This window comes from Monodelphis domestica, chromosome 2, assembly GCF_027887165.1.
Source record: "Monodelphis domestica isolate mMonDom1 chromosome 2, mMonDom1.pri, whole genome shotgun sequence".
Taxonomy (NCBI): Eukaryota; Metazoa; Chordata; class Mammalia; order Didelphimorphia; family Didelphidae; genus Monodelphis; species Monodelphis domestica.
Genome location: NC_077228.1, coordinates 402,350,427 through 402,374,613, shown reverse-complemented (window position 1 = coordinate 402,374,613; position 24,187 = coordinate 402,350,427). Strand labels below are relative to the sequence as shown.

General features: G+C 34.5%; 1 protein-coding gene across 1 annotated transcript in view; it reads right to left on the bottom strand.

Moving 5' to 3' along the window:
• LAMA2 (laminin subunit alpha 2) overlaps window positions 1–24,187 on the bottom strand; it is a 923,420-nt gene that overhangs the window by 63,423 nt on the left and 835,810 nt on the right. The window contains exons 42-48 of the mRNA XM_056818751.1: window positions 23,712–23,828; window positions 21,554–21,736; window positions 17,889–18,043; window positions 6,977–7,120; window positions 4,353–4,486; window positions 2,928–3,087; window positions 1,172–1,296 (exon numbers count right to left, since the gene is read on the bottom strand). Of these exons, the coding sequence (XP_056674729.1) occupies window positions 1,172–1,296; window positions 2,928–3,087; window positions 4,353–4,486; window positions 6,977–7,120; window positions 17,889–18,043; window positions 21,554–21,736; window positions 23,712–23,828 (1,018 nt within the window). The remainder of the gene's footprint in view (window positions 1–1,171; window positions 1,297–2,927; window positions 3,088–4,352; window positions 4,487–6,976; window positions 7,121–17,888; window positions 18,044–21,553; window positions 21,737–23,711; window positions 23,829–24,187) is intronic.

The following is a 24,187-nucleotide window of genomic DNA, read 5'->3' as shown; positions in this document are numbered from 1 at the left end:
GCATTTATGCTTCTGAAAACAGCAAATGTTACAAAGATTAAGACTTGATTTTTTTTTGTTGATGGTCTAGACAAGAAAATCTTAATAATGCAGATTAGACTTAAAAGTGTATCAAAGGTACATTTCTCTCTTACCTCCATGGTTGTTAAATCTTTATCAGCACACCTTGAACTAAATCTATTCCCCACCAAATTATTAAATAATCTTTGCATTTTTTTTCATTTATCCTATGATTTTAATGATATTACAAAGTCTCAAATTTTATTTCTGATGAATGAACTCCCTCACCAAAGCAGATATAATACTGCTTAGCAATTTATAGCAATATATCTTAGATAATGGCCTAGGGGACTGAGTAGTCAAATGCCGTATATCCATGGTCATGCATATGTCAGAGCCACTTCTATCAATGTAAAGTTAAGAAGACATGGTCCTTGTATTCAAGGAGGTTATATCTAGATAAATGTCCTAAATTGATTTTTTTTCAAAGTTTTGCTTTAGAATGCTTTTGTTCAACCTGTGAGCATTTTTACCCTTTCCCCATGTTTCTATATCCAGACTCTTTATTTTTACCTTCCCAAGAAACTATCTCCTTTATCTCCACTTCTTTCTCAATCCTTTATACTCAGCCTCTGTATCTGTTGTTCAGTGGGTTTGCTTTGTTTTTTGTTTCTCCTCCTCCTCTCTGCTCCTCTACCAAAAGGTTTAGTAGTTTCAGTAGTACTCAAATCTTTATGATCCCATTTGATATTCTCTTGCCAAACATACTGGAGTGGTTCTCCATTGCCTTTCCAGCTCATTTTACTGGGTTAAGTGACTTGTCAAGGGTTACACAGAAAATAAATATCTGAGGCCTGACTGAAACTCATGAAGATGAATTTTTCTGCATCCATGGTACCACTTAGCTGCTTTTCTCCTAATCTAATTGTGTATAATGATTTAAATACAGGTTTTTACACAAGTCCTTTTTATCTATTTTGTATATAATCTTCCAACCCTAAGCACTACTAAACCATAGTAACCCTAATCTTAATGGTGAAGATAATGAATAGAACAGAAACTACATGATTGATCATTTGTTGCCTCTGTATGATAATAGAATTCTATCTACTAAAAGTGAGACCATCAGAACCCAGCGGACTAGATGAAGAGACATCATATCATAACTAACCTGACAGTGCATCCTTTACAGTCACCTTCTATATCTCGGAAGTTCCACAAGCCTATGGGTTTGCTGTCAAAATAAGTTTCACCCATACATCCAGTGAAGGTAATGACTCGTACAGCATCAGCCTTCTGAACAAAGGAAAAAAACAACAACAATATTTGTTAGAATTTAGCTCAAATGTGATTGTAGTGCTTAAAAATAAATTCTGGCCATAATTTTTTGGTCAAATTCATCAATGTGGCCTATCTCCAAAATAGTGTAATCAAACCATTAATACTTTGAAATTTCTAATCCCTGAAGTCTTTGTAGACTCAGAGCCTAGAATGCCTGCCCTATAGTATTTGCTTAAGAAATATTTGTTAAATTGAGGTGTTTCTCTAGGTAAAGAGATATTGATCAGTGAGAGTAAAATTAAAGTAGGAATACTTCTTGGAATCATTTTTCCCACCACAAGTAGAGATTCACCCTCAATATACAGAAATTGGTTTTCCAACGCAGTAGGTTAGCTTTATTTTTTGATTCTTTCCTCCTCTCCTAAGAGGTTTATTTTGGCACTTGTGACTAGCTATAACAAACATTCCAAGAGGCTGGTGCTTAAAATGATTGGTTTTCATGAGTTTTTTAGATTATCTGTTAATTCCTTTTGTCCCTGTCCTTTCTCTATCCCCAAGTGAACTGAATCTAAGACAGCTACTTTGCCACTGGGTTACATCCCTGGGGACAAGAACAGTTTAGAAGGGTGGAAAATGGATTCCCAATGTCATAAACCAACATTTCTAAATTAACATTTCATCATATGCTTCATAGAATTAGTCTTGTTATTTTATAGTCTTACCTCATCTACCAAGTAAAATAAATAAACCTGTTTTGTGATTTCCCTCTCTCTAAAAGTCAAGATTGGGTCCTCATGGGAACTTGATGAGCTTTCTTTGCAACTGTCAGATTAAAATTTGGGGTCACCATGGCTTTTCAATCTTCTTGACGAATCTTCTCCCTGGATATCTCCTACAAGCTCAGGATTAATCCATTCTATTCAACTGTGCTCTTCTGTCTCACCCACAGGTCTTTTCATAAACACCTCATTTCATTTCAAAAACATGAGCCCCTTTAAAATTCAGGCAGTTGGTAATGCACAAGTACCTGCCATCAAGCAATTATGAATATTAAGAATATTACCCTCTAAGAATGAGGAAAAGATCAACTCGAAAATTTTCAGACACAGATCATGATCTGAAAGCTTATGGTTCCTAGGATATTTCCCAAGGTAGTCATAAATCTTTTAATTAGTACTGAGTATGAACTTCATATCACTTCATATCCTATGTGAGAGTTAAATAAAAAAAGGATGTTTTAAATGAAGTTGCATTTTTAAAAACCCTCTTCTGAGAAGACTGACATGAAAGGAGATAAAAGAATCATGTCAAGAATTTCTGTCATGTCAGAGAGCAAAACAAGAATTGTCTCAGCATATATTGATACACCCTCCTTGTTTGGAAAAAAAAAATTCTTGAAGTTCTGGTATTCAGCTCGAAAAACATTATTCTTAGTCATGTTTTCATTAAAAAAACAGTGAAGTTAAAACTGAAAGTTTTTTGATAGGTTTAAAAAAGTCTTTTCTAGTTAATAGACTAGTATATTTTAGGAATCTAGATATAGTTATTATGTTGTAACAATGGTTGTTAATATCTTAACTAGTTAATATAAAAATGTACCAGTTTATAAAGATCAAATATATAAGGATGAAGGAAATCCCTTTTACCTTTAATTTTCCAGTCAATCCACCAACAAAGAGCATTGCATTTGCATCCACATCTAGAATTGTATAGCCTGGTGGGGAGATTGAATTGTATGTGATTGGTATGATGCTGGCTTTGGGACCATCCAATGCTCTAACAGAAATAGTTCCATTTCTTCCGGTTCTTCAGGAGCAAAGGGAAAGAAAGAACAGAAAATAATATGCATATTCTCCAGATACATTTGATGAAATAAATGTACAAAACAGAGAGATATCTGGCAAACTCATGTCTTTAAGGTTCTTAGCTTTCAAATAATCCTTATTTTCCAGGTCTGAATTTAAAACCAACAATCTGATCTCCTTTGGATATTATGATTATACATTACAAGCAGGGAACACAATTATCATAGTATTTTTCTCGACTCTGGGCCTGCTGGTGACTAATGACAAATGATAACAGCAGCAATTAGTAGATGGATTTGCCATTTGTCAAATGAAAGCTATTTTCTAGCTGCTTTACATTCTAGTTGAGAGCTTCCTGATACACTGTTCCTTTTGTTTGGTGGTCATGCTAATGGGTCCTGGTTTCTACCATTTCCTTGGGCATCTTCTTTCATTTCCTACAGTAAATGAAGCCTAAATGATGCTCCAGACATAGCATATAATTCCCAGATTTCTTGATTATATATTAGTTTTAATTATACTAAAATAGTATTCCAGAAAATGAAAATTTGACTCAGCTGGGACATGCAAAGTCAAAAGTTAACCTTTGTTCTTTCAATATACACCAATACCTATCTATACATATGCCTACACTCATATATATAGACATATATATCTAAATACATAGCTATATCAACAGATACATATATAAAACATATACAGTCATATAAATGTATATATGCATGTACATATGCATATGCTTTTTAGGAATCCATATTTTCTTCACTGTTCCCCCATTACTGAATATCATAACTTATCTAGGTCTTATTAGAAAGTCTTTTGTGTTGCTCTGGCCATAAAAATTTAGCTGATGGACAATATTCTGGAAATGAGCCTCCTCGGTTTTAGCTAGATTGATTCTTAGATGAAAGAGACCTACACTCATCCCAAGATTTTCCATCTTGAAAGGACCTAATAGAGGTTGTCTTCTGCTCACATATTAAATAACCTAACAGGCTATGTTCATGTCACAAGAAAACACTAAAGTTTGATGACAGGAGAACACCTAAACATGCATGACCACAGGCACATACATCCTATAGAGAGAAGTATGTTTTCTTGGACTTTATATCTGTTTTTTTAAAGAAATTATTAATCTTTACCTCTCCCAATTCACGTAGCAATATTTATTATGAAACTGATATAATCATCTAGGTATTAATTTATTGATGCCTTCAAAATATTGTCCAACTTAATGATGATGATCTTTATTACTGTATTCATTACCTTGATGCTTCAATTCGGTACCAATATGAGTCATCAATGGTCAAATCTGGGTATTCTACTCGTCCAACTCCAGAGCCAACATCCCAGAGGAAGCTCACTTTCCCCTTTCGCATTTCTATGGCCAGAAAGTCAGTCTGAGGAAGAAAAACAGAATAGCAAAAGTAATTTTCCTTGAAGTACTTGTACAGAGAAATATAGTGGCATCCTTTGGGTCCATTGACAAGGGTTGGCTATAATTCACATATGTGGAACAACTAGGAATCCTTTTATCCTTGAACTCAGATGATATCAACTATGTTTTCATGTATTTTTGATGAACTTTTTATTTTGATAACTTTTAAAGTGACAGATATTCCTGCCCTGTGCAAGATTTCATACACTCCCCATGTTTACACACATGCATATGTGCACAACCGAATGTATATATCTATGTATGTTTCTTTATATCTATTACATTATATTATATATTATGTATATGATATAAAATACATTATATGTAAATGCTATAATAAAAATATAGAATAATATATAGAATGTGTGTGTGTTTGGGTAAATCAACCCTGGTAGAGAGTTCTGCTTGCTTAGATGATGACTTTGTTTTTTTGTGAGGAGGTAGCAGGGAGAAGATCTGAGACTGTTTTTCCATTGGTATAAGTAATACTTCTTCCCCAACCTCAACTTTCTATAGCAATGAAGTTTGGCAGATGCTCAACAACCTTAAGTCTTAGAGAATATTTTGGGGTGGCTGAGAATTTATGTGCCTTGTCTAGGTTTACACAGCCAGTGTTTTAGAGATTTACCTTGAACCCAGCCCCCTTGGCTCAAGATCAGAGCTCTTTCCACTATTCCATTCTATATCTTGATGTTGATTTGGTTGGCAGACATAGGATTAACAAGAGAGGAGCAGTACTAAAATTTCAATATATTTAAGAATTTGTATAGTGAATATATTAGCTCTCATTTGGAAAATTTTTTTTTCTCACTTCAGGATTTGGGTCTAGAAATAATGCAAAATGGACAGACAGGAGGCACAATCATAGAACTGCAGACTTGAGTTCAAATTTGATCTGATACCTCCTAGCTATGTCACCTTTGGTAAGTCACTTAACTGCATTTGTCTAATCCTAGCCCTTTGGTCTTAGAGCTGTTACTAGTACAAGATAAGGATTTTAAAAAAGAAAGGTAAATAAATAGGGCAAAACAGCAGTACAGGAAGATAAAAAGATTATTTTAGCTTAAACAAGTAGCTTTGGATAAAAGTCTTGCTTTAAACCAGAAGATACTAGGGTAATAGAAATCAGCCTAGAGAGCATGCTGAACTTTTGATTTTAGTTTGTGGACAGTCCAATAGAGAACAAGTTCTTGCCATTTCAGTTTGAGAGATGAATTAGACAAATACTGCAGAAACCACTAGGAAAGATTTCATTACTATAAAGTATTGCCCACAAATTTTGGTCATTTTAACTTGATTTTACTATGAGATAAGTTAAAGAACATTGGACTTGAGTATCCAAAAAAGTGGGTCTCAGTTATAGCTCTGCTTTATCTCTCTGGATTTTGGTCTTTTTCTTCAGAATAGAAAAAGTAAGGCTTCTGACATTTCCTATCTGTGTGATGCTGGGCAAGTCACTTAATAAACTCTAGCTCTTTTCCTTTTGTTTTAGAGTTGTTACTAAGATAAAAAGTAAAGGTTGAAAAAAAAAGAATGGAAGTAGCAACGTTTTTATTACCTATCTTAGGGTTCTTTTGACAACATTTACAATCTACTGAGCTCTAGAAATGTTAGAATTTCTATTACTATTTTGTAAGAGGCAGCATGGTGTAGTGGATCAAATTGGCCTTGGAGCCAGGAAGACCCAAATTCAAATCTTGTCTCTTATATATAGAACCTCTCAGTATCCCATAGGCAACTCTCTAAGATCATAAATTGGAATTTCCCTATCTAAGAGTTCCCTGTACCAATGAATTCATAGGTCTAGACTATAGTATTTTATTTGTGTATTATTTTATTTCATTGATGAAAATAGATTTTTCTTATTTTTAGTAAGGACAAATTATAGCCAATATCAGTTTTAGGGTCAGCTACACAATAGAGTGCCAGGCCTGGAGTCAGTAGAACTTGGGTTCAAATCTGATCTCAAGAACTTCCTAGCTGTATGACCCTGGTAAGTTACTTAATTCTGGTTTGGCTACCTGATGCCCTTCTGTCTTAGAATTGTCACTAAGACAGAAGCTAAGGAGTATTTTCCCTCCCTAAAGAACAACATCAATTTGCCTTCAGTTTTAAACAGTTGGAACTGAAATTATTTAGTAAAGTTGCACAGGAGAAATGCTACCATGCTGACACATTTAAGTCAAAGGACCCCAGTACTATACAAAACAACTTTTTGCCTTATATTTGTTCTACTTTTACTTTATTTGACATTTCAGATCTTTGGTAAGCATGCTCATTCTGTTTTCATAGGGAGGAAGGGTGCAGAGTGGGAAGTAATTAGACAAATTTTATTGCCATCTTATTGACTTCTAAATATCTAATTGCTAATTTTCCCCTTATCAAAGAAAGCCACTGGCTACATATGGACTTACTAAACACCTGAAAATGAGAAGGTACAAATCAGACTTACAAACTTGGCACTGCCAAGATAAAAAAGTAGATTATCAGCAACTGCTGTCTTCACGTTAACAATGATGTTATTGTAGCTTCCTTTCTTGATTTCTGGCCTGTATGTTCGAATGCAGTCACCTCCAGAAGACACAGAGACTTTGATCTTCAAGAAAAACAAGGTAAAAAGAACTGAGATTAAACCTCTTAGAAAGTTTGAAGTAGATTCCAAACAACCACAAAGGAGTCATCATTTCTTTCTTTGAAGTTTTTTTCCCCTATCATCAAATAATATTATTAAGTGCCCCTATGCACAAGACATTATGTTCATTAATGAGAATATTGAGGTGATTTTTTTCCCACACATATTTTGACAAAGAGCTTTTTATAATTCCATGTCTTTTAAGCTTGGACACTACTGCCTTTTTGAAATACACAAAATGACACATTCATGCATTCCCTGCCTCTCCTCTACCCTTGTTCTAATTTACCAATCAGGAAGGATAATAATTGATAGTTTCTAATTCACCAATTTCTAAAATGCAGTAGTTTTGAGATCCTTTCAATATGTCCTTGGCAGTGGCAAAATTTTCTATCAAATCACTTTCAAAAGGTACTTTTGAAACGAAAATAAATGCTCTTTCTTAAAACTATTTAAATGACATCTTAAGATTCATGGATTTTTGAATTACTTGAAATCATGTAGCAAATCACGTTTTTTTTTGGTGAATTAAAAAAGGAAAATGACCTCTTCTCCCTGTATTATTAAAATTGAAAATAGCTAAATAAATTTTGTTCTAGAAGTTCTAACAATAAGTGTATTAATCTTTGTGTTAGAAGCATAGAAACTTTCCAAGCAAAATGGTCTCTTTTCATTAAGTTGCCAAGAAATGAAAGTGAAACTGAACTAACATCTTTGTAAATGCCTTTAAGGAATCATTTCCAATTGCAATCATTGATGTAATTAGCAACTTCTTTTGCTAAAGTAAAAAAGGTTTCTTTTGATCAATAGCTTTCAGATGACTGTAGAGTACCAAGAAAGAAGGCCCCATGGGAAGAGTGAAAAAAGGTTCCTATTAGTTTCCAATTATATTCCAGTAGCATTTAGGTAGTCTTACTTCAGCCACAAGTAAAACTGGTGTTTTAATCAGTTTAGTAGAAATAGAAAAAATCATGATGAAATTATAGAAACTTTTAGATGGGAGGGTGTTGTTAAGATTTTGAGAAATACTCTTTCATTCAAATATTTCAGGAGATATTACAGATGAAACAAAAACCAAATCCAAACAAAACTTGCCAAAATATCTTACTGCCACTTCCAACTCTGATAGTGTATTATAGAAGCCAAAATCTGGGTTCTGCAAACTAAGATGAACAGTTAGTAAATATTATATGTAATCTTTATAATATTACACATTTTATATATTATATATAATCATAGAGTGAATCCAACTCATCTCAAGAACAATGGAATGCTGGTAATGTAAATATAGATGTAACCCCATTCCCAAAGCACCTTGTTATGAGACTCTCTCCTCACTTTGAAGACTTCTTTCTTCATCTAATCAACTCTATTCTGCCCCTTACTTGGGTAATGGACATGGATCTCCACCACTAACCTCATGCCAATGGATTGGGGGTTATATAGTTGATTGCAATGAAGAAAAGGGTACACTGTCTAAAAATATAGTGACAGAGTATCTCATTGATTCCTGAGGGAGAACTCCCCCCCCCCTTCCCGCAGTGCCAATGAATGGTCCTCTAAGAATGGTCTCAGGAATATTAAATTCATGAATTAGCTAGAACATCAATAAAAATAAGGAAAGCAGCAAAGGGTTTTATAGTTACGATTTAGGGTAAGAGAAATATTAAGGAAGAGATAAGACTATTGCTTGAGGTAGATAGAAGATAATGGATGAGAGAAGATAATGGATAGAAGATAATTTCTATTATGTTGTTTTCAGAACTAAGGAGAATAATTTTAGATTGAGGAGCGACCAGAAATGAATACTGGAGAATTCCATTTTTTTCCATTAAAAAACCAACAAACAGCTACTATATAACACAGCCGACAAATTTATATTCCTAAAGCACAGGTCAGGAAACCCCAGTTACTCTCTAATGCTTTTATGTTTAACCTATATTCATCAAGCATTTGAAACCCTCTGCAATTTGGCTCTAATAATCCTTTCTGGAATGATTCCACCCACATCTTTCACCTCAAGCTCCCTGTTTTACCCAAAGTAGCTTCAATGCTGCTGCTTCTTAAATGCTATTTTATCTCTTGCTTCTGTGTCTTTTCATAGGCTCTCCCCTGTGTCTGGAATGCTCTCCCACCTTCATCTTGGGTGGGACACGAGCCCACTGATTCAAAATGAATTAAAAAAACCCAAACCCAAACCCAAACCCAAGTCTCTGATATTACGAAGCAGCAAGCCGATTTATTACTCTTACTAGCAGAGGGCATTCTCAACAGAGATGTAACTCAGTTGAGAGGCACCTGCTGAGTTGGGGCAGGCCTTTAAGTATAATAACAAGGGAGGGGTAGGGGGGGAATGTTTGAGCGTTGGAGGGGTTCACACTCCAACAACCAATCAACTAATCCTTCCTCCTCCGCGCTTGTCATCACTTCCCGAAATCCAGTTCTGACCCTTTTCTGTGCTCTGGCACACCCCTCAAAACCCAATCAATTGCAGGGTAGATTTAGACTACGTGGAGAGGTGGTGGTGGGGCAATGGAGTGGGGAGATTGTTCTAGACCTAGTACCTCCTGACCTGTTCTATGTGGTAGGTGGAAAGGAAGGAAGGAAGGGAAGAAGGAAAGGAGGAAGGGATGGGGAGTGTTGTTAGGGACTTTTTGTTTATTCTAGCCTGCACACTTGGCATCAATCCCCTTAAATCTCTACTTCATAGAATTTCTCAGTTCCCTTCAAATTTCAGTGCAGATACTACCTCTTCAAGGAAGCCTTTCCTGATTCCTCCACTTGTTAGTATTCTCTTCCCCGGGATTATTTTTCAATAACTTTACACGTTAAAAACAAACAAACAAAAAACATACTTCTCTGGTATATGTAAACCTCCAGTAGAATGTAAGCTCTTTGAATGCAGGGACCATTTCACTTTTGTCTTTGTGTTTCCAGTGTCTGTCATCTAATGGACTCAGTAAAGTCTTGCTGAACTGAGTTGAATGGCAGCATAAATTTTTGCTAGGAAAGTATTAGGAGACAGCTGTGGCAGAGGGGTTAAAAGCATTAGACCTGGAGTCCTGAAGAATTGAATTTAAATCCAGGCTCAGACACTTCCTACTGTGTATCCTTAGGCAAGCCACTTACTCACTCTGTGCCTAGGAGGCAGCTAGGTAGCTCAAAGAAAAAAGTCCTGGAGTGAGGAAAATTTAGAGTTCAAATCCAGCCTCTGACACTTCCTAGCTGTGACTCTGGGCAAGTCACTTAATCACTGCCCGTGAACAGGGTCCACTGGAGAAGGAAATGGCAAAACACTCCAGCGCCCTGGATAGCTGGTTCATGAAGAGTCAGACAAGACTGAACAAGAGCTAGGAATACAAATATGACTTGACAGAACTTTTTCTCTCAAAGATCTTAAATACACTAATGGGATGAGACAGATAAAGATATCACCATTATACAATATTTTACATTTAATAGGATAACTGAATTGAGTAAATGAAATCCAAAACAAAGGAATCTCTTAAAGCCAGCAGGGACAGGAGATCAGGGAAGGCTTCTCAGGAGAGATATCCCAGAGCTTGATCTTTCAGGAAGGGAAACATTTCTACAAGTGAAGATGTAGATGAAGAAAATTCAAGAAATGAAGAGAGAGTCTGCCAAAAGGCAAGAAGCACGAAAGGCAAGACTGGGGAAAAGAAAAGAGTCTTATTTGGCAGAAACATGCAAAGTGTGAAGAGGAGTAATTGTATGTGATACTTAGAAAAGTAGGTTGGATACAGATCATAAAAGAATTTGTATGCCGGATTAAAGAGCTTATATTTTATTCAAAAGGCAGTGGGAAGTTACTCTAGATTTTTAAGCAGGAAGGTGACATGGTTTTTGAGTAGAGCTATCCAAGTCTTCTGTATTTAGATTTCCTATTTCAGCTTCTTTGCTTTTCTTTTCTTTCTCCACCCCTACTTTCCTGGGTGCAAGATTGTGTTTTTCTGTCATAGTCATAAGCAATAAACATTTATTAAGCACCTACAATATTCAGGTGCTACACACTAAGTGCCAAGGATTGCTTGGTTGTTAACTTTTGTATTCTAAAAGGACCAGAATGACATCACTCGGTGATGTCTTTTAACTCATAAATTGGATTTAAGTGAGGCAGAGTTGCACAGTCATCAGCCTTATTTTCTCTTCCAGAGTCATCAAAATCCAGTGACAAGACAAAAGTTAAGATGATTAGCAACAGCTTGCAGTGCAGCAGATGACCTTGGTGTCTTCAATGTCTAACCTATCTCCCAGTGCTCCACAGCAATTGCTTTAGCCACCTTTGTGGCCATTGGAACAAATCATTCTCAACAGCCCCTTCCACTGAGGGAAGTCTTCACATTCTTGCCATGGCCCCCAACCTTTCCCCCCTTCCCCCTCTGTCAGCTACCCTCAACCTGACTTAGCCTGCCTGCTAAGATGGTTAACTGGGGCATGGCTATTATGCATGCTGCTTTCTTAGGGCCACAGGTGAGAGCTGGGTGGCAGGTGGACATTGAGGAAAGCAGCCCTGAAAATGACTTGGCAAACCCTCACACCAGAGGGACCAGTCTTTCCTGAACATCTGGTATACCTGCTGGGGATATAAGTACTTAAAAAGAAAGACAGCCCCTACCCTCAAAGAGTGTACAATCTAACAAGGGAAGGCCACATGTAAAAGGATGCTGAAAACTAGGAGAAGTGGCCTGGGGGATATGGTGGAGGAATCAGAGAAGTCTCAGAGTAGTACAGTTGAGAAAGAAATGAAATGCTCTTTGGAATTCATAGCTCTACCTTTGAAACAAGGTTTGAGGGCAGCTAGGTGGCCCAGTGAACAGAGAGCCATTTTTGGAGACAGGAGGTCCTGGATTCAAATCTGACCTCAGACCCTTCTTAGCTATGTGAATCTGTGTAAATTATTTAATCCTATTTGCCTACCCTTTATCACTTGTCTGCCTTGGAACAGATACTTCGTGTCAGTTCTAAGATAAAAGATGTTTTTTTTTTTTTAAGAAACACAAGATCTCCCTTTGAATCAGCTATTGAGTAAGTACCAAGGCTCATATGATCTTGCAAGTTAATGAGTTTTTTTTTTCCAAATAATCAAGCTTGGGACTTCACTTTACTGAGATTATTGTGTCAAGTCATATCAACAAACATTTATTAAGTGCTTATTATGTGCTAAATGCTGGGAATACAAATATTACCAGAAAGAAAGCCAATGCCTACCCTCAAGGAGGGGAATCTAATGGGGAGATTGTGATGAAGTGTGTTTATGGAAACCCAGATATAGTAGAGAAAGTCTAGAGGTTTAGAAGTGATGTCTGCAGAAGAATGAAGATATGGATGATTTGAATGTTTCCCTTAAAATGAAGTTGCTGGGAGGAACCATCCATTCAGAGGCAGAGGTCACCAGGCTGAAAGGGACTGCTAGTGTGAGACATCCAGAAGTGGAAGCAACAAGCATGAAGGATCAATTGGAAATAGGAGAAACTAGAGGCAGGAAGACTAATCAGGAGGTCCTGACAATAATCCAGGTAAAAGGAAGATAACCTGAACTAGAGTGAGCAGTGGGATTAAGGGAGCTATTGTGAGAAATATTGAGAAGTTAGAAGAGACAGAATTTGGCAAGTGAATTAATGTGATTATATATATCCAATCTAAATATTATTAGTATAAAAGATTAAATTATTAAATCTATCAGTATTTGCTAGTAAGGAAGGAGTCTTCAAGCTCTAAGTCTAAGGTTTGACCCCTTTCCAACTGGAGGCCAGTTCCACAATGAACACAGAGCAAGTAGGAAGGAAAACTTTATCCAAGTTAACAGCAAAACAGAAATTCAAGAAAACATATATTGGAGGATATATGCCAAATAATATAGAGTAAATGAGCTGTTTCGCTGAGAGTGGCATAATTAAGATCCACCAAGGGAGAGAATCTCAGTTCTTATCCAAGGAGCAATTTCTCAAAATCACTAAAGTAGTAAACTGGCAATAGAGAGATGTTAAAAACTTCCAGCTTTTCTTGAATCAGTCTCTTCCCAGAGTCTTCTCTCCCTTCATAGATTTTAAGAAATGTTAGACATATGAAATATGCAACTTTTCTCTAAAAGTTGAAAACTCAAAGAAACTGAATCTTTTCTCCCACTCTTACCAACTCCACCCCTTATATAAGTATGGATTTTGACTGATCAATTTTTACCGAGAAGGAAAGAATCCCATGTGATTGACTGTTTGAGACTAAGGTATATTGGATACAAGGTTCTATGTCCTTGTGGACAAGATGGAGGCTAAATCATTGTAATTGATGTTGTCAAAATGTATATACCATAGGACTTTGTCCTTGGCCCTTGTCCTTTTATCAGTTACTTTCATGAAGATGTATATGGCATACTTATTCAATCTTCAGATGACAAGATGCTGGAATGAATAGTAATAGGCAAAGAAACTGAAGAAATGTGACACATGGAAAGAGGAAGTAGAGTTACAAGGGCTTAAATCCTACTTCCAGTATTAGTCAGCTGTGTGACCATGGAGACCTTATCTATCATTCCTATATCCCTATTATCTCTTCATGATATAGAGTAGTTTGGTCCCTAATTAGGGAATATATCTATATCTTTCTATACACCCACATCAAGTATATTCTGTATGGCATTTGTGGATTTTTCTTTTTGGGGGGTTCTCCAGAATACATTTTCTTAAAATGAAAAAATTTTTCCTTCTACCTCCTCCCTTCATTCCTCTTTTTTTCTCTTTCTTGTCCTCTTCTTTCCTTCTTTATTTCCCATTTCCTCTCCTTCCCCATCCATGATTCTTTACTTATCTCTTCATTTCTAATCCCTTCCTCTATTCCTCTATGTCTCTGTCTCTTTGTCTCTGAAAGTTCTGTTTTGAAACTTGTAGCCAAATTTTCCATGATTCTTTAGTAAGGCTTCTAGAGAAAAAGCTTCAATCATTAGGAATCTACAAAGCATTTCTCATAACTGTGGTATTTACCAGTTATCATGAACTCAATTAGATGTTACTGAGGATGCCTTAAGTACATTTCCTGGATTTCTACTGTAATTTGCCATTAGTAACTAGATCATTTATTTTAAAAGATTATCACACACACCATAAGAAAATCAACAAACCAAAAGAACAGCCCTTTAAAATTCATTTTAAGCTCCTCTGTCATTCCCAACACTAGTTGGAATCCAACAAATATAGCAGAGCCAGGTCATACAATACAGATTAATGAGATAGCAAGACATAACCCACAATTAGGGCAAATTATACTTGGAAAACTTCAGTTGTCCACATAATCTTTTGAAAGAAAAATGGCATTTGGTATGTCTCCTTCCTGAAATTTGAAATATATATGTATCCTATATATAGACCTATTTATTATATACATATATATATATATGTTGTACACATTATAATTTATCATGCATTTATTCTGTACATATATATGTTGTATATATTGTACATACAGATGAATAACATAACATATTATAATTTGGGGTGGGAGACTAGAAACTGGATTGTAAGGCAAAGGAAAGGAAGAATTATCCATTAGGGCAGTTAGTGCTAAAACATGGAAACAGAGAAAGAAAAAGGAAATGGCAAACTACTTCAGTATCTTTGCCAAGAAAATCTCATGGGCAATATGGACTACTGTATAGGTTGATGAACTTCCCCATCTCCATTTCCCCCCATCCTATACTTCTAGTTCATTTAAATTTTTGATCTTTCCATGTTAGGACATAAGATCCTTGAGAGTAGGGACTGTCTTATTTTTTTTTTTAATTTTGTTTTGGCATTTGTGTCCCTGTCTATCTCTGTCTACACACACACACACACACACACACACACACACACACACACACACACACACACACACAGAGCTTATCCACCATAAGATAACACATGAATATGTGTACTGTAACTATTTACATATTGTAAATGCATATATTTACAAGTATCTCTATGGATGAGTGTGTATATATAAATATGCATATATATGTGTATGTATACATATAAATACACAAAATATCCTTCATCTTGATTCTCTGATTAGTCTTTTTGAACTCCCCAAGTACTCTGTAATTCTCTTATGACAATTAGAGTTATATTTCTTATCTTTTCTACTTAAATATAAAATCTCAGCCATCTTTTATCATTCACAATGACTACAGCAAAAAGTTTCATATAGCAAGTATTCAGCAAATGTTTGATTTTGAATGAAAGTCTACATCTTTCCAGCAGTATTTGTTATCCGGGTTTTCTTTGTCTCACATATATAATTGGCTGACAAATGTTGATGCTCTCTATCAAAACTTTCTTCCTTCTCTGTAATCTTTTTCTCTGTTTGTACTGTTATTTACTCAGTTTTTTTCTTCTGTAACACCTTCTTTTTCTTGTCTTATAGTCACTTTTTTAGCCACTTTTACGGTTGTCATCTTTGCCAAATGGAAGAAGGGGACATACTGACACTCAGATAATGTGTTTTGGGTTATTATAAAATCTAGATAAACTTTGATTATCAATGGCTGTTCAAAGTCAAGAAATACTCTTAAGAGAGCATCTATTTATTTTTAGATTGAAAATGGGCAATCTAAACCTGATAATTTTTTTAAAATCTCTTCCTGAAGGTAAGGAATGAGTTTTAGATCATAGGTCAATTCAGTCAGGGTTTTGTTCTGTTATTTAGCTACTATATCCTGAACCTGTGAGGCAACATCTTCAAAAAATCTCTTTGCTGTCACCTGAATATTATCCATAAGTAGAGAATGCAACTATGTGATAATATAATATTTGAGGAAAGTATATGAAATTTCATCAATTCTTAAATTAAATACTTAAAAAGTCTACTATATCATCAATATTTTTTTTTCTTAATGCTGGTACATTTTTTAAGATTATTATGTCATTTACATCATTAACATGCTGAAAATTTAGAAAAAGCTCTTAATTTCATACCATATTATTATGAATCAGTGGAAAGTATGTTGGGTTTGGATACGGAGGTTCATACATCCTTGCTTTCCCACCTTCTGTGTGATTTTGGACAAATTACAATCTAGTTTGGCCTTAGTTTTCACAGATATAAAATGAGCATGTGGAATTAGATTACCCCTAAGATCCTTGCTAGCTTTAAATCCCATGTGATTCTGAAACTATAAAAACCCTTTCAAAGTCTTTTCTACATAGCATTCTGTTCCTTATACAGAACCTTCCATTTCCTATCTTCATGCCTTTATACATGCTGTATAACTCATGCATGGCACATTCTGAACTCGCTTCTGCCTCTTAGAATCTCTAATTGCCTTCTAAACTCAGGTCAAGTGTCATCTCATATATGAGGACTTCTCTGATTTCCTAAATTGCCATTGTATTTCCTTCCTGATTACTTTTATTTATTTTATATTTACTTATTTATGCATATATCTGTCATAGAAAACAACATAAAATCATATAGCAGAAACATGGAAGGGGCTTCTAGCAAAGATAAATTTAGGCTTGACCACAAATATTTTTTTAATAATTAGTTTTCTAAAAAAGGGGATGGCTTGAGAAGTGGTGGCTTCCTCTTCCTAAGAGATCTTCAGGTAGAGTCTGGATGACCATTTATTGGGTATCTTATAACGGAGAATTCTTTCATTTATAGTTGGACCAGAGGGTCATGGAGTTTCTCTCCAAATCTCAAATATATATATTTGTGTTGTTTCATATGATTGAATCTAAGTTCTTTGAGGGTCAGACTGTTTTTGTTTTGTTATTATTATCACTAGAGCTTAGCATGGTGCCTTGGATGTAGAATGAGTTTAATAAATTGTTGTTATGGAGAAGTTGGGTGGCTCAGGTGATTGAGAGCCAGGCCTAGAGACAGGAGGTCCTAGATTCAAATCTGGCCTCAGAAACTTCTTAGCTGTGTGACCCTGGGCATGTCACTTAATCTCATTGCCTAGCCTGTACTTCACTTCTGTCTTGGAACCAATACACAGTATTGATTCTAAGATGGAAGATAAAAGTTTAAATATTTTTAAAAATGATTTTTATTTGATTATTGTCTAATCTCAATTATTTCCTGCTACTGCCCTGTCCAATCTCTTGATTTTAGCCAGGTTAACTTAATTTGTTCAGTCATATATTCATTCAACAAATATTTATTGAATGTTATGTGCAAAGTACTCTCCTTGCTCATTTGCTTCACTTAATTGTGTAGTTAGAACATTTAAATATTGACCTTTCTTACCTTTACCTCATTAATGTATTCTATAGAAATTCTGACATGGCTTTTGCTGTCTATATCCTAAACAACATGCCAGGGAGGTATGTAAAGTGCTGTGTCATTCTGATGGCTAAGTTAATAATTAATGATGATTTAAAAAATCTATTTGGTTTTCTAAACAGCTAGAGATGCTATATCCTTCCAGTATGCAAAGATAGTTAATGAGAGCCTTTTCCCCCCTTAATGAGAGCCTTTTTACTTTTTCATACATTCTGTAAATATAAAATATAATTTACCAAGATTTTTTCTGGATGTCCAAGTAATAATTACTGTTTTCCTATTTTTATGCTGTGCCTGGTAACTTCTCTTTGGAACCAGAAACCCCAGAGTTGAAAAGTAGAAGAAAAGGGCCAGTTAGCAAATGTAATCTAACAAAATCATTCCAAAGGGAGTAACACTGACCAATTACTACCAATAAGTGTATAATACTGAGAAAAAAAGAAAAGTTGCTTACAGAATTTGCTTGTTTTCGCGCTTGGTTTATCAGCTCTTTTATCTCAGAGATATTTTTTTTCAGATTATCTTGAAGCTCCTTGATTGGCTTGAGTTTATCTATCAACCGATCAGCTTCTTCCTCGAGATTTTTAACAGTAGCATCTGCATCTGCAACTTCACAGAATCCAAGACAAACCATGACAAATTATGCTAGTGGTTTAGCTTGTTATATGAGTGGGAATTTCTCCTTAGCCATGCAGTAAAGAAAAGTCATGGTTACTAAATTGATGAAGCATTGGAATGATAATGAGGATGTTAGTCAGCACTAAAGTAGGCCAAAGTAACTGAGATTAGAAAAGACCCCACTTTGGAGAGGTGATTATATTTTAAGCCCATAGAATGGTGATTTTTTTCAGTGTTATTATTTTTAATTCCTAATTCCAGTTATAGGACTTGTCTTTAGAGTAAATAGATTTAGCCATAAAACTAAGCAGATGGAATATTCTTTGAAAAGATCTGCTTTTCTTTTACAATTCATGACCGCCTAAGCCAGTCTACATATAAAACCTGGGTAATTACTCTCTTTAATTTTTGTTCTTGATACTTATGTCAAAGAAAGTAACTGTCACAAAATCTTTTGGCAAAGGATTCCACTGCTGAAAAATCCTAAAAATGTATTTTCTCATACCATTTAAATATTTCAAACTGCAATTCAAACCCATTTCCTTTTGGTGCCTTGAGTAGACAATGAATGACTGGTTAGTGTCTAGACGAACCCTTACTTAGACTGTCAGTATGTGATTCTTTTTCCTCAGAGGAAGTCAGACATTTTTAGAAGTATAATTATCTTTTCTTATTCTAAGATGCTGGCAGCTTCACCTGATTTAAGGTAATTTATTCACTCAACAAGCCTTTGTTTTTATCTACTCTATCATCAGTATCCCTGATGAAAGAGATAGTTCAAGCTCCACAAATGAATTCCAGGTTACAATATGAAAGGTGTCCCATGTGAGTGACATTGACCCATTGATGACTTGTCTTCAGAAGTGGATTAAAGTGAATCTTTGATTATCCTTTTAACCTGTTATTTGGAAATAGGTCATGTTTTCGTCTACATGATGTCTCATTTTCATAAAATTTCTGAGTTTGGATACTGTTTAAAATATTTTAAAAATGACCAGTAGATTGGCAACTTGATTAATGTATAATTGAAAGAAGAAGAAAAGTTTTTTCTTCATAGATTTTTTTTCTTCTTTTCTGAACTGCCCTATCTCTGGCACAGATAAAAACCTCATTTTCTTCCTTCCAGATCTTCAATATAACTACAGTTTTCACTTTCCTGGTGACCTTTCAACAATTCATTTTCCTTTCCCTCAGCTTCCTAATACTACACTGAAGCTTCACAAAATAATTTGGTGCCAGGAAAAAAAAAGAGCTGACAGAATGCCAGCAGTATATTTAGAGGTTATAAGAGAGAGAGAGGTCACAGTAAGGGTCATTTGAGGCTCAGTAAAGCACCCAGATCTTCTCACTCTTCAAAAAGTCAATGAGACTTCTAAATTGATCCAAAGGGATTGTCAAAAAAAGTTCATGGAGTTGCTTAGAGCATGCTTCATTGGGGTATACAGAAACAATAAAACCTCTGGTTAGTGTCAACTTTGTTGCAAGAAAATAATCTGAAATCCTAGCTCAATTTACCTGTTCTCTATTTCCCTGTCTTAAAATATATAGTTGGTTTTGAAGTATGGCATTCATGCATACAATGCAATTTCTTTTTTACGTTGCTACAGGTATACAACTCACGACACTATCCTATGTATCAATAATTAAACTATAAAGGTTCTAAATGAAATAAATTCATACATTGCTATTACTTTGTCTATAGGATAACATTCTGCTGATCATGGTGGGTATGGTAACAATGAAAAAATAAGATTTTTTCCCCTAGAACAGCACCAAAATGGCACATGCAAAACAAAAGCATTCTGGGGCTGAGTGCAGAAAAACATTTATAATTACATGCTCATTTGTTAAGTGAAATAATACTTACTGATTTCTGTAGATATTGATGTAGAGGATGCAAAAAGGGAGAAAGAGAGATTCTGAGAAAACTTTCAGACATTAGATAATATCAATTACATACCCAAGAAATACTCTGAACAATTCATGAGACTACAAATTACAAGGTTTCATTTTAATATAAACCAATATATAAATTTATTTAAAAAAACTTATAAAATTATATTATTTCTGTAGTTATCCTTTGTGTTACAAAAGTGTCCCTTGCTATTTTCCATTAAATAGAAAGCTTTCCTTTTGCATCTTATTTTTAGAGACTAACTTTGGAGAATAACTGTACATTCAATAGACAGACTGGTAGCAAAAAATAAAGCAAAAATAAAACTTTAAACAGAGAATGTGCTAAGAGCTATCTATCATCGTTTGTAAATGAATTCAAATTTAACACCAATATTTTTAAAATTATGACAATGGGAAAATAATATTGGCTTTAAAAAATCTGGACTTCTATTCAACTTTTTAGGAAATATTGTGCAAAATGTTTTGGTGAACCATTTGGTCTGATTGATTTTTCAGCCTACAGAAAGAAGATGTACACAACAATGCTTGTGTGTTTCTACATTTATGGGTATTAAGCCATTTTTGATAGATTTATGTGAGTGTATTTAGTGAGAAATTTCTCTGAAATTTCATGAGTTTGCTAATACTTCTTAAATAACCGCCTCTCTTGAGAAGTATTCATAAGAGATGCTATATCTATTTTCTTGAGTGAAATTCAATGTGCCCAATGCACTATACTTAGTTCATGCTAAAATTTCTTGAGAGCTGCTAGTTGGAAGGAGACTGAAATGAGCCTTCCCAAATTCCTTTCTGGAAAAGTATTTGTAAGATTTGAGAACTAATATAAGTTCAGTGAAAATTAACATTTAGGTATTCAGGATAAGCAAAAGCCTTTGGAGCATCATCATCAAAAGTATATTTCCCAATGAAAACTGGGTTTGTTTTTTCAGTTCTCTTCTGAAGCTCAGATTTAACAACTCCAGAATCCTATGAGATTTTACCCATGCTCTGACCATTTCCCCCAGGATTACAACTATATGTTCCATTACAGTGAAGATCAGAAAGTATTTATGCTGTGTCAAATAATCATGGGAGGTTTCAGAATTATTTTCTAACTGCTATTTGCCATATTGGAAAGGATAATGGCTTGGGTATCCAAAGTCCTAGTTTCTAGTTCTAACCATATCACCAACTCACTCTATGACCTGGTTTGAATCACTTATACTTTCTAGGCTTCAGGTTCTTCAACTGTAAAATTAAGGATTATTTCATAAATTTATGAAGCCATATGTTCCCCTTTCATCCTTGAGATATCAAGAGAATTCAAGGAAAACCCTTTGGACATTTTGTGGATTCACTGTGGCAAATGGATGAGAGGAAATAGAGTTTCCTAGGAAAGGCAGAGATGGATGTGTTACAATCTGCATCAGTACAGGAAATAATTACACTGATGAGGGCACAGACCCATTGGCAGAATGGAGTACTAAAATGAAATTATGGGATTGGGCTAAAGTTCCTCTTCAGCTTTAGCATTTTTATGATTCTACAATATAATTTTAGGGTAAAGGAGCAAAAGTCATAATAAAAATAAATATAAGAGCTTACTGTTCTTGGCAGGGTCTTTCACCACAGCATTTGTCTTGGCTACATCATCTGCCAGTTTGTTGTAATTGTTCCTCAGGCCTGCAAGGTTCTGGTTGAGATCTTTAATCTGAGCCAGGACATCTTTTGCTGTATCATTGGCTTGTCTTGCTTTGTCTTTTACAGCTTGCAATTTTGTAGCTGTATCTGTCAGCAATGGAGAATATGAGAATCAAAAAGAATGGTGAGGTTATCATGGTTTCATTTGTGACTGTCAAAATTAGATCCTGGTTTGGTTGACCTTAAGATCTTCTCTTTCCAAACAAAACAGACTGAACTTTAAGTCTTAGTCATAAAAAAATAAAGATTTTTTTAAGTTAAATTAAATTTTGTTAGGAACCTCTACTATGAATACCTGATTAAGTCAGAATTGCAAAGTGATTATTCTCAATGCTCACTACACAAGGGAGCAAGGTGATTTGCTGCTCAACATATTAAAAAGAAAAATTAATCTTCAAGACTTATATAGATTCATCAAAATGAGGCTTCAGATCTAATCCTAATTCCCAGAGACAAAAAGTGAAAGGAGGGGACACTTTGGCTTCAATTTTAGGACAGGGAGACTTTTTAAAATGCACATATATACACTTCGATTTTCAAATATTAAAACATTGTACATTATTTTAAAAATGTAAATTCATTTATTTGTTTGTTATACTAAAATACCCAGTTAACTTCCTTCCTTCTTTCTTCCCTCCATTAGAGCATTTTTTTAATTTCCTTAAATTTACTGCTGAGAAGGTGATGTGGACTTTTGGAAAACTATGATTTGTGCTCAATATATTAAAAAGAAAAATGAATCTTCATTAGCTGTAAGGATTCATCAAGATGAGGATTCAGATTTAATTCAATTTCTCAGCATCAATATAAAATATATGAATGGACTTCCTGGCTTCAATATTAGGGCATGAAGACTTTTAAGTGTATTCATATATATATATATATATATATATATATAGTGTATATATTTACATGTACATAATATATACACATATTTCGAGACATACACACATATAGGTGAAATATATGAAGTAGATATGTTTATTTTGAATGTAAATGATATGCTTTGATGATCATGCAAATATATATAGATTATGAATAGGTTTTATTTATATAGGCTATAGAAAGTCAAAATAACTGTTTATAAATACTTATACTCTAATGCTTCTCTTATATGATGATTTTCTTTTTCTATCTATTTGTAAGTGGAAAAAAACCTTTGGAAAAATAGAATATGTATGTGAATGATGCATATTTGTGCATATATGTATATATAACATTAATTTTTAACTACTAAAACACTGAACATTTAGAGAGTTCATCTTCATTTTCTATAGTGTAGTGATAAGGACTTTTAGAAAACTATTTATAATTTTAATTGTGAAAAGGAAAAATATTCTACCTCTTTTTTGTAAGGAAAAATAATAGTAAATAAACAAAAAAATTCAATAACCTACATGTACAATAATGATATCAACATTTCTTGTTTTATATATACACATCTTTATCACAACAAAGAGAACACTAATTTCTGATCAGTTCAATTCAACAACTTTACTTTGAGCATACTTAACATGGGAAAATCACAGAAACATATTTTCTAGAACTATTTTAAGCTGTGTATTAAAGCAGCTTTATACAATACTATAACAACAAGGCCTTTGTGAAGGTCAAGACATTTCAAATATTGCGCTTTCCCTGGGTATATTTGTGGAATGTACTGGTCCTGATTTGGTTACTATAATCTTACAGCCCCAATAAAACCAGGGCTATTTGAAGACTGAAACTTTACTGATTGCTTGTGACATTTTTCCTCCCTATTAATTGGAACCTTGCAATTAGGAAAATAACATAAAAATATAACCATCCTTCCACTGAAATATAGGCTACTGTTTGATTTGGGGAAAAGGAGACAAAAGTTAAACTGAAAACTGAAAATATTACATAGATTGTACCATATCTTCTTTATAAGCATAGAGAAGAAATTAATGATCAGAAAATATTAAGCAGGCAACTGCCAACTATTAAGAATATATTATTTTAGAAAAAAATATTAAAGTTGCCAAGGTAAAGATTGAAATGACTGAGCTCAATGGAGTTCTCAAATACTGCTTCTGCTTACCTGATGGGATGGCTGATAACTTTCCTAGCGTGTCATTCAAACCTTTCAGGAGATCACCATTCTTTTCATTAGCATTCTCCAATCTGCTTTTCAAGCCTTTCAGATTATCATCATTTTCTAAAACCAGAAAAAGATATACATTAACAGTTTTGCAGCTTATGTATTATCTTATTTATCATTTGTTTAAAAGCCTTAAAACAGGTAGGAGGTGAAATTAACAGCCATATTCTTCATTAATTTATTGGAGCCCATTCATGAACAAGTCCAAATCATAATATATACCATATGTGAAACTGGCCTTTTAACCTCTATCTACAGCCAACAATAATACCACATCTTTCTCTTCTTATAGTCTGAACTGTGCCTGACTTATTTTGATAGTTTCCTATAGAGAACAAGCTCAGTAACAGTCAATACTTCAGACCAAATGTAGAGAAGTGTGTCTGAGCTCCCCTGGCACAGTTCCCATTATTTTT